We start from the raw sequence: 12,291 nt of genomic DNA on the forward strand, positions 1-12,291 counted from the left end.
AGAGCTGCATCTATATACATGATATATAAATGCTTGTTCAAAGAAATTGTCCAACAATGGCAATTTGGCAGCCATTTTTAAAATGCTAATTAGAAGGTCAAAAACTCAAAATTCGGCTTGGGAACTGGGTTAATCGAATTCAACATACCCTAATTATGTTAAAAAGTGAGGTTCCCAACTTTTACCCAAGAATACACCTAACATTCACATTTCTCAGAAATCCGTCCAGTCTAAGTCTATTTGTCTGGCAGTCAAACAAAATTGAAGATCATTCCAAACAGAAACCTTACTGTTTTTAGGGACGTTATAAGGGACAAACAACAGGCATGAAGAACTAATGGAACGTGTTAAATAAGGTGGTGTAGAAGACGGCACATCAACGGCAATAAACCTCTGTAAACATGTTTTATTTTTATTCAACTTAATTATATAATTGAGCACCGTAGAACACAAATTGCCTTATTTACACTTCCAAAAATCTGCAGTTTACCAGTGCTTGGACAAATATTACGCCTTTTCATGCCATCTCAACCAATCAAATTTGCCGCCCACGCTCTCAGCATTCGGGAATATCGAGATTCATAGTAAGGGAAACATGTGAAAATCTGTTAACTAAATTGTTACCAAAAAATTTCTTCACCAATATGTTTGTAAAGGTGTGTAATAACATGTGTTAAAATGTTGAAGGTCAACTCCCGTGGGAAACCCAGAAAAAAAGCTGTTGAATTCGGGTACCGAAAAATTATTTTCGAGAATTTTTTTTTTTTTTATCGGCCCTTAAGTAACTTATGAGGGGTCAAATAAGGGTTTTTCATGATTCTGAGTTGATTGTTAACATTTATATTTCACCACAGACACTCCTTTGTGGAAAAATAATTTCTAAATATATCTCATTTTCTACTTTGCAGGACATGGAGTCTAGCAATATGGATGAAGACGTTACTCCACCTGTGCTCAATTGCTTCATCTGTGCACGCTCGGATACACCAGCTGAAAGGCTCATACAGGCAACTCCAAAGGGATACTCAACTTTATTGAAACAAGCAGAAACTGTCGAAAATGTTACTGTTGTGGAACGTATGAAGGAGGCTCAAAGGGAAGAAAAACTGAGGTACCACCAGAAGTGTAAAAATGATCTGTACAACAACTTTGTTGCAACCACCAAGAAGTCAGCTCAAGCATCAAAGGCAGAGAAAGAGTCATCAAAGTTGAAGAGAAGACGCACTACTTGTGAGTTCAGTTCATCAACTGGTTGCAGTTCTAGAAGATCACAGTCAGTTGACCTCCTGTATAAGGATGTATGCATTCTTTGCAACCAACCAGACCAGCTCTACAAAAATAATCCAGCACAAGCTAGAAAGAAATACAGAGTGCCAGATAATTTGACTGCAGATACACTGAAGGCAAGCTTGCTGAAGACAGCACGGAGTCGCGGGGATGACTGGGGCACTGAAGTCACTGGATGCCTGGAAGGGATCAACGACTTGGTAGCAGAAGAAACACTGTACCATTTGCGATGCAAACTTATGTTTGCGAGAGGTGACAGTTTGTCCAAGACTGATGAGGAAGGAAAAAGGAAGAGAGGACAGAGGAGTATTGATGAGGAGCGAGAGGCAGTTTTTATTGAATTCTGCGAATGGTTAGACTCAGAATTAGAGCATGGGGTAATGAACATGGACCAAGTCCATGAAAAGCTGCAGGAGTTTGATCAGTCACCAGAGAAGAGCCTTTCTTATTCAAAGCATTGGCTAAAGATAAAACTTCTAGAGAAATACGAAGACACCTTGTATTTCACAACACAGGAAAGAAGGGCAGATGTACTCTGTCTCAAAGATGGCACCGACAATATTCTGCGAGCGCATCATGCTAATCTTGACCATGGAGATGAGAAGACTCAGATCATAAAGACGGCACTCAAGTTCATATCCAATGATATTGCCTTGATTGATTTAGGTCCAAAGTCATACCCCACCACACACAGTATGACTGACATCGATAGTCAGCTGACACTTGTTCCTGCAAGCCTTCAGATGTTCTTGAGACCGATTGTCAAGACAGACGAAAGAGTTGCCGTTTGGGGGCAGAATTTTATTAAGGCCTGTCGACCTCGGTCTGGAGTATTGCCACACCAAATGGGGCTTGCCATACAACTTGATCATAGATTTGGGTCAAAATGGATGCTCAACAAGTTCCACCGGCTGGGATACACTGAGTCTTACACGGAGACACAAAACTACAAATACTGCTTCCTTAATAGTAGGAGTGGAGATGATGTTCCAGATACTTCTGGCACTCTTGACACCATTGTGGAGGAAACCGATGAACAGATCAATGATGAGGTTGCGGTTGATGCTGCGCTTGAGGATCAATCAGTGATGACAGCCAAAGTGCCAGCCAGTGAAAGTGAATTGTCAAGTAATGATCAGGTGGTCTTTAGGGAGGTTGGGGAAACAAACAATGCAGTCACTCAGTTTGTTGGAGACAATATAGATTTAAACATTGTCTCTATTCACGGAAACACTCCCTTTCACTCAATGGGTTGGATCAAAGTCACCTCTCCGGCACCACCGTTGCCAGATCCACAGACAACAGCAGCTTTCCCCTGGGTGAAGTTGAAGGCACTCGACAAAGCTAAGATCCTGAGAGGAACTGAAGTAAAGATTATTCCATTTACGAACAGGAAACAGATAGGAACGAACGCGATCATGTTTCTCCCCCTCGCTGAACTTTCCTCCTCCCTGGCTTATGATCAGCCACTCCTCACTCCAGGTGACACACTCTGGGCAGCAGGGTGGGTGATCAAAGCCAACGATCCTGAGTTCCCACACTCCAACTGGAATGGCTGGATGAAGAGAATCCATGCTAATGATGCAAAGCAGAGCACACAGATCGAGTTCCTCCCAGTTATTGAAGGAGACCCTAATGACCTCAACACCATCTTCACCACTCTGAAAGAGTGCATACGGTGCGCTGGGGTCGCTATAGTGACCTTTGATCTTCCGATTTGGCTGAAGGCTGTGAATATAATAAAGCAGGCAAATCTACCCGTCATTCCAAGGTTGGGTGGTTTTCACCTGCTGAAGTCTTATCTTGGATCAATGGGTAACATCATGGAAGATTCTGGACTACTAGATGTGATCCAGTTGATCTATCCTGGAAGTACGACAGCCAACCACATCATGGATGGAGGATGTTTTGACAAGGCAATCTGTGTTCACCTCCTCATCGATGCAGCCATCTATCAACACATCATGAAACTTGCCTTCACTGAGGAGGAGCGTGGTGACATGAAGACCTTCATGGAGAAGGAGTCTGAAGAAGACATAGACAATGACTGTTGAAACTTCTGACATTGTGAATGAGAAATAACTCTTGAGTATTATATATGTATGTGAAATAAAAGCTACTTTGTGTGTAAATGTAAAAGTGAAAATATAAATGTTAACAATCAACTCAGAATCATGAAAAACCCTTATTTGACCCCTCATAAGTTACTTAAGGGCCGATTAAAAAATATATAAATTCTCGAAAATAATTTTTCGGTACCCGAATTCAACAGCTTTTTTTCTGGGTTTCCCACGGGAGTTGAACTTCAACATTTTAACACATGTTATTACACACCTTTACAAACATATTGGTGAAGAAATTTTTTGGTAACAATTTAGTTAACAGATTTGTGAAATATCTCATAAAATGCCCTTACTATCAGACAAAATGGTGGCTCGTGCTTGGAAATACATATTGTGCTTGGAAACGCAAAACAAGATTTGAAAATATACTTCACATGTCCTTTTTCTCAAGACTGTGGTGAAAGGTGTTCTATTAGCTCTGTATCTTGAATGACAAAATAAGGGCTGGCAGTATAGCCTAGAGGTATGCACACTCACCTCTGAGCTGTCTAGCCTGGGTTAAAATCATGACAGCTATAAACTGCCATCCTGGTGTTTCACAGGCAGGGAAAAAGCATCAATAACAATAAGAGTTCCCCAACAAGGAACTTTGATGCAGGATGAGGCCATTCAGCCCATAAAAGCCTCTCCTATTACAATTAACCTATTGTTGTTTGTGTTCTATCATTTGAAATGCTGAGAATCAAGGAAGGAAGCAGCATGTACCATTTTAAAAGTTTTTGGTATGACTCAGCCGGGGATCGAACTGCCAACCTCCCAGAATCAGTAGCTACAATAACCATAATTACGCCACCATGGCTGGTGCACCCATAAGTTTATGTGTGCTATCCCTCAGTTTTCACAAACACTCAATGAAACCCACCAGTTTGTTGTTTTCAAAAACATTTTCTTTCTTTAAAGAATTAAAATCTCTGTAAAGAGAAGGGAGGGTGGGAATAAACGTCATGAGAACATGGTACTTGGATTATTACAACCAAAATAACCTTGCATTCACATTCAATCAGCCAGATCAAAAGGGGAAGCACGTGATGCAAATAAATAAATGCTACACAAGAGAAAATAAATATAAATTGGCTCTCGTAGAGTCATTTTTTCATTACACAAGAAATTCATGGAATTTGTTCCTTAGTCCCTAAAAAATGAATCATTGATGAAAAAATGAAATGAAAACAATACAATACCAGTGTAGAAACATCAGTGACAAAATAAGGCAACATATGTTGTGAACCTTCATTCCTATGCAATTGATAATCTGTTACTTTTTCAAAAAGGTCAACGGGATTATCATAATTTCCACCCTATAACAAATTGGAGCACCTGCGTAGTCACCACCGTGTTTTACCACCCTTCTCCTTTGTAAGTCTCAATTTTATTGCCATCCTAGAAAGTGCACGTCGTCATTTGAATGTCCCTTGCCTCTGAGCTGTTTAATCTCGGTTCGATTTCCAACCAGACTATAAACTATCGGATTGGTGCTTTGCAGGCCGCGCACTGCATCACAAGCTGCGCCATCACTTGGATTGATGATAAACCATACATGCCCCGTCTGCTAGCCTTAGCTGGCAGACTTTCAAAACCCCAGTGCCTTTTGCAAAGAGTAGGTGAGACATTGCCGGTACGTCTGATGAAGTTAAAGTCCTGCCGCCTTCAGTTATATGTCAGGCCTGGACAATAGTTTGTGAAAGACTTCGGCAAATATACCTCCTACATAAAGTGGGGATTATTTGTGGCCCCTCAAATAATAGTGGAATAACAGTCTCAGCAATTTCAAGCAACTCAAGCAAAGTCTTTGCCACACCGTCACAAATCCCCATGCTTCACACCTAAAGCAAAGGTTAAACAAGACCGAAAGTCTAACACCGGCATAGCCAGGCTTGTTTGATACTTCAGTTGAAGATAGACGTAATGACGTAGCGTGACGGCCGGACACAAAACTGCCGCTACTTTAATATATATTGAAGATATATTTCACCCTCCAGTAACTTTGCAGTCACTACGAAGGGATTAGTGTTACGATTACATTTACTGTAATATTAACGTTACGTTATCATTATTATGAAAATGATATTACTATAAATAAATAAAAACAGAGGCCAATTCCTTACTTGTGCGGTTACAGCGCTTATCATTGATTCATTAACCATACACCGCTTCAATCCATTAACTTTCCATTCACAACATTGGGATTAAAGTGTTATGGTTATATTTACTATATTATTATTATTATAATTACGAAAACTATACCGCTGAAACGATACACCACTGTATTAAGAAACCTGGGCTTAATTTCTCCGAAGCGGTCCAAAGGTGAGGCATGAAGCCTAAGGCCTATACGTACCTTTGTTGGAAGAGCCGTATCATGGTCATTTTAACAATCAGTTTGTTTGTGTTTCACACTGAATGAAAAACGTAAAGGTAGAACATGGCGATTGTAATATATGACAGGTTCGACGATATGTTCGGCCTGAATAAAATTGGAAGTAAAAAGGTGGCGTGCAGGGTCAGCCGCCGTACCGCTGTAATGACATCAGACGTAATCACATCAGCCTGTCATGTGACCAGATCCTCAGCTCTGATTGGTATACGTTTGAGGGGACATATATACAGACGGACAAACTGTTCTAGACCGCTTTGACCTATAGGCTTCGGCGTTTAAAAAAATCTTGTTTTGAACCCATGACGGCAAGTCCCCACCTTGTGGGGCATGAAATGGGGGTCAAATCCAAAGAATCATCACATTCCATGCAACCCCAATGTTAATTGCATATGTTGTACACAGTTTTTTTTTTTTTTCTTTTTTAATGTTTAAATTGCGCCCATAATTGCATTTTCTTTTGGTATTTAACATTTTTAATCCAGCCTAATGCCCCAAAAGGTGGGACCAGCAATGATACTGATCTCTCACCTTCGTGCCATGTGGCGATCATAACTACCAATATGGAGAATTGCTGCACTTTCCGTCTAGGTCTCTAGGAGGACATGATGGATGGACAGAGAGAGGGAGCCAATTACAATATTCCCACCATTTTTATGCTGCCGCTGACTAAGTCGCCGGAGGCATTATGTTTTTGGGTTGTCCGTGATAGGTTTTTGTTTCACGCGATAACTTAACGGCAGAAGGGATCCAAGTCAAACATGGTACAAGTGTATGTTATGATGCAAAGATGAACCAATTCTATTTCAGCATGAAAAGGTCAAAGGTCTTTGGTTATGTCATTTAAAAATGTGATACTTGAGAACAGCTAAAGGGATGCAAATCAAACTTGGGATATGCAAGTATACATGATGATGTAATGATGTGGGCGGAGGCATAAATCGGTCGCACAATGCAAAATTATGTCTCGGAAACAGTATTATCGGTTGCACAAAACACTGAGTACAACACAATTTAGCCCATGAATAATGATCCTTCACCGAAATGGAGGTGGATACTTGAAGTCCTGGGAGGACTCCAGTATATGTTCTGAAACCCGAATTATGGAGGTAACAACCAATGACAGGCACACATGCACACTTTTAGCAATATATGCAAATATCTTGTATAATTTATCTTGTGGCCCCTGAACCAAACAAACAAACAAACAAATATATATATATATATATAACAGCACTCTCAGCTCCTACTCCTGCTACACCTTCCCCTTCCCCCTCTCCCTCCCCACCCTCCTCCGGTATGATAGACCTGGGCCGCGTCCTGGTGGTGGGATTGCTATTTTTTATCAAAAACTCTTCTTCACTCTCCCTGCACTGCCCTCTCTCTCCACCCCACCCCCAGGAGTACCTCTGGCTTGGGCTTCCCCTCCGCTCCCACCTTTTGTTCATATGTGTTCTGTACCGTACACCAAACAGTGATGACTACATTCACATCTCGCTGTCTGACAACATGGGCCAACTTCTATCCACTAATCCCAACTCTCTCTTCCTCATATGTGGCGACTTCACCTGTCATCATGGCAGCTGGTTGGGTGTTGGTACCTTTTTCACAAGTCATGGCATCTCAGCAAAGGTCTTCTGCGACTCATTGGGACTGACACAATCTGTCAATTTCCCGACTCGGATCTCAGTCAACGGTTATGACAAACTTCCCTGCAAATGTCTGCTGTTCTTCTTCTGCTCCAATCGGTTCATCTGATCATGTGCTTGTTAAAGTGGACATCTCTCTGGCCATTCTCAGAGAGCCTCCTCAGCGCCGACGAGTCTGGCATTTCACTCAGGCTGACTGGCACGGTCTGCAAGCAGCCATAAATCATCTGGACTGGTCTCCCATCTCTACCGCCTCTGACATAAACTCATCCTGGGAATTCTTCCAAAGAAAATTGCTCTCTCATGCACAGATGTATCCCATCTTGTCTTCAGTTGTCATACCCTTCCGTCCACGGTACACAGAATATTGTGGTGAGGCAGTTGCCCTGAAACAACTTGCCTTTGCCTCCTGAAAGGCTAATCCAACTGAAGGCAATCTCAGTTCCTTTCACCAAGCTCAGAACAAGTGTGCGTCTATCCTCAGGAGTGCCAGGAAGCACTATCTCTCAACTCTCAAGACAGAACTCTCAAATCCATCTCCCTCTTCCAAATCCTGGTGGCATCTGGTCAAATCAGTTTCTGGTGTTTGTTCCCCCTCCATCCCCATCCCTTACCTCAAACGGCTACACAGCTGAATCTGCACGTGAAAAAGCTGAACGCCTCAACTCTGTGTTTGCCTCAAAATCTTGCGTCCCAAACCCATCTCTCTCTGTACCCTTGTTACCCAGTCGAACCCAGCTGCTCCTGGACTCTGCCGAGCCAATGTCAATGTCAATTATCATTATTACAAATGCAAGTGTTTCATTTGGTATGACTTGTAATGAACTCGGTGGTATTCATAGAATACTTACCCTGCGCAGTCAACTTGGTGCGAGTGAACACTTTTGTTTTTGAAGGTTTCTTTTTTTTCTTTGATCCAATATGGCTGCCAAATCCACGTGACATAAATTTATATTCTCTAATATAATTGTTGCGTATATCACACTCAATACATTTCAAAATGATAGACTATGCGTTGTCCGTGTAGAATTATGACGTCATAATTATGGCACCAATGACGTCATCGTTAACAACACCTATTCCCCATATGGATTTCTTTGCAATGAGCAATGTTTCAATTTTTTCAATACAGTGGTTTTGGAGATATAGAAGTGCAACATTTTTCGTTTTTTTCCAAAATGGCACCTGTACCACATGACCTATGACGTCATAATTATCATTAAACATTCCAAAGGAGGAGGCGCTCCTATGATGAAAATTGTGTCCATCAGACCAACAGTTGCTAAGAATTTTTTAGCCTCGTCGCAGACGCTGCTCATAGAGTGCCCTCTGCTGTTGTTCTTGTTCTTGTTCTTCTTCTTCTTCTTGTTGTTCTTGCAGAGAAGACAAAACCTCAAAGCTCCACCCATTCTGGGAACCATAGCTCCACCCATTGTGGGAGAGCCTTCATATAAACAAATATCCACCATTTTATTAACTCGCATAGCTTTGAGGCCTGTTTTGTAGGCCCGTGGTGTCTTGCTCTCTCACACAGTTTTCTTTCAAATCAAATTCGATATATCATTTCATTTTTCACAGTCGCTAACATAGTTTTAGACTCGGTTGAAAAAAAACGGGAAGAAAATCCGATGAAAGTTGCCCTTTATAGAACGAAATGAATTCTCAAAGGCCTGTAACTTCAAGTCCATTGAGATATTTTTTTTTTTAAATTGCGGCATGGTCAGTCATACACCGCCTGAAATAACAGACGGGAAAATGCCGAGATATATATATTTTGTTTAAATCGCGGCATGGTCAGTCATACACCGCCTGAAATAACAGATGGGAAAATGCCGAGATATATTAAAAATTCGTCCATTTGATGATAATCGTCACAATGAAATATTTAATTTATACGTCGTCACAATAATGTGGAGAGAGGAGCATAGCTTCGTTCACGTGTCGCCACATACGGGAAATTGCCGAGATATATTTTTTTAAAATCACGGCATGGTCAGTCATACACCGCCTGAAATAACAGATGGGAAAATGCCGAGATATATTAAAAATTCGTCCATTTGATGATAATCGTCACAATGAAATATTTAATTTATACGTCGTCACAATAATGTGGAGAGAGGAGCATAGCTTCGTTCACGTGTCGCCACATACGGGAAATTGCCGAGATATATTTTTTTTAAATCGCGGCATGGTCAGTCATACACCGCCTGAAATAACAGACGGGAAAATGCCGAGATATATTAAAAATTCGTCCATTTGATGACAATCGTCACGATGAAATATTTAATTTATACGTCGTCACAATAATGTGGAGAGAGGAGCATAGCTTCGTTCACGTGTCGCCACACACGGGAAATTGCCGAGATATATATATTTTTAAATCGCGGCATGGTCAGTCATACACCGCCTGAAATAACAGACGGGAAAATGCCGAGATATATTAAAAATTCGTCCATTTGATGACAATCGTCACGATGAAATATTTAATTTATACGTCGTCACAATAATGTGGAGAGAGGAGCATAGCTTCGTTCACGTGTCGCCACACACGGGAAATTGCCGAGATATATATATATTTTTAAATCGCGGCATGGTCAGTCATACACCGCCTGAAATAACAGACGGGAAAATGCCGAGATATATTAAAAATTCGTCGCCACACACGGGAAATTGCCGAGATATATTTTCACTTTGCACAAAAATAACATCAAGTAATCGAATCAATAGGAATGTCCTGTGCCTATAACATCGACGTTATAGGCACAGCTGCATCTAGGCATTGTGTAACATCGACGCGGCTTTTGTTTTAATTAAAACTTTTTGTACTTGTTTTCATAATAATCGGATACTTCTTGTATTTGTTGAATTATGACATCATAACAGAGGCACCGATGACATCATTTACATGTCTTATTTCCCATGTGGAGTCGTTGACAATGAGCCAGGTCTCAATTTTTTTCCATGGAGTGGTTTCAGAGATATAGAGGTGCGATGTTTTTCCAAGATGGCACCTGTAGCATGAGACCTATGACGTCATCATTATCACCAAAATATTCCACAGGAGGGGCCCTCCAAGTCTAACCACCATTTAGAGGCCATTTTTCCCCGCAAAGCGGGGGTTGGCCTTTTCGGGGACCGTGGTTGTTGTTGTTTTTTGGGTCCCCTTTTTGAAGCAATGTTTTACGGCTGGATGCCCTTCCTGCCGCCAACCCTGTTTGTCGCCTTTTACGACAAACAGGGCATTACCAGTGAACTGGTACTCAATTAGCCGACCTCGGAAGGATGACAGGCTGAGTCAACCCCCCTGGCGTTAATTCAGCGATCGACCGGGATTCGAACCCAGGATCCTTGGATCCTAAGCCGGCACCCTAGCCGCTAGCCCAACACCAGGGACTGGGCCCTCCAAGTCTAATGGTGAAAATTTTGTGCGGACACTTAAGCCACTTGACATTGCTGACCACAAATCGCCAGCATTCGTGCGTCATTTCGAAAGTCTCGGATCGAGCCCATCACAGTAGTAGTTGGAGTAATCGTTTTAGTAGCTTTGGCAATAATAAAAAGCAAATCGCTTCGAGCCCATCACAGTAGTAGTTGGAGTAATCGTTTTAGTAGCTTTGACTAGAGTAAAAAGCAAAACGCTTTACGACATTTAAGTTTCGCTTCAGCAATTTCATTGACATACCAAACGCATGACAAAAAAAAATCCCCTTCCTTGAAATGCGAGTCAAGAATGACGTCATAAATCAAGTCCACCAAAGTGTTTTCGCAATCCCCACACGCATGACACACTCGTGACCTTGCTCTCGTGAGCAAAAAAAAAAATGTTACCGCAAAGGACGGAATGAGTGTCTATCTACTGGGAGAGAGACGGGTGGGAACACCATGGATGGTAAGCACTCCACCACAGTTTCCGTGCATTTAGAATAAAAAGGGAAACTCGCGTCATTCCCCTCTTCGGAGCCAAGATTGATACACTTTGCAGAAACGAAGGGCAAGACCGGAATAGCTCGGATGTGCGTTCTTGTACCAAGGCTCGTGATTACAGATGATAAAGACCGAAGGGTCCGTCCATGGGTCCGACCAAGGCGAGGGCTCCGCTCTGGACGGTGGACGCACGGACAGTGGACAGGAGAGTAACAGAAGGCAGAGAGGGAGAAGACTTCCAAAATGGATGAAAATTACTCACATGAGCTCGGGATGAAAACTGTGGATGATGGCGCAGAATGCAAGACCGTCCCGAAACGAAGCGCCCATGTCCTCCACCGACACGCCCGAATATCCGGCGGTTCGACAGCGGCACCAAAACTGGAGCTTCCGCGGAGCAGACATGACTCTTGCGTCAAGGACGGCGCTCTGAGAAGGTGGTGGTGGTGGAGGTAGGGGATGAGGTGTAAGATTGGGGGGAGGGGAAAGGGGGAGAGGAGTTACACCTGAAAACGGCCTTAAACAAAACAAACCGAACGGGGCCGGGTTAAACCAAAATTACATTTTGCTTGGACAGAGGGCGGAGCTAAAAAATATGTCGGACGGTAAGGGCGGAGCTAATATTTTAAAGTTAATAGGGCGGGGCCAGGATGAATTTTCCACTGTATGGTCGGAGCATAGCGGAGCGCTCATGATTCAGAACGACTCAATGCGACGAATATTTTTACCACTAAGTAAAAGTTCCATTAGAAGCTAGATAGACCACAAATCGCCAATATTGACTGCTGATTGTGGGGCATTCAATGTGCTCATTTAATTTTCGGTGCTGCTTATTTCTAAGTTAGTGCTCAATCTGTTTCTAGGAGTGTACGAAGGGTGAAGCACAAGGTGTGGACTGGCACGTGCAGCCGATGCCATGGGGTGTGTTCCACTT

The 12,291-nt window shown here is 42.3% G+C and overlaps 1 protein-coding gene across 4 annotated transcripts in view; it reads right to left on the minus strand.

Annotated features, from left to right (window-relative positions):
- Positions 1–11,932, minus strand: part of LOC137425409 (MICAL-like protein 1) — a 37,234-nt gene extending 25,302 nt beyond the window's left edge. For 2 of the 4 annotated variants that reach the window (XM_078773598.1, XM_068113833.2), the window contains exons 1-2: positions 11,620–11,932; positions 4,273–4,321 (exon numbers count right to left, since the gene is read on the minus strand). In XM_078773598.1, coding sequence (XP_078629724.1) covers positions 4,273–4,321; positions 11,620–11,762 — 192 coding nt within the window. In that variant the 5' untranslated portion in view covers positions 11,763–11,932. The remainder of the gene's footprint in view (positions 1–4,272; positions 4,322–11,619) is intronic. The other 2 variants (XM_068113837.2, XM_068113823.2) reach the window with 1 other exon arrangement.
- Between the last annotated feature and the right edge of the window lie 359 nt (positions 11,933–12,291).

This window comes from Myxine glutinosa, chromosome 1, assembly GCF_964187855.1.
Source record: "Myxine glutinosa chromosome 1, kmMyxGlut1.1, whole genome shotgun sequence".
Taxonomy (NCBI): domain Eukaryota; kingdom Metazoa; phylum Chordata; class Myxini; order Myxiniformes; family Myxinidae; genus Myxine; species Myxine glutinosa.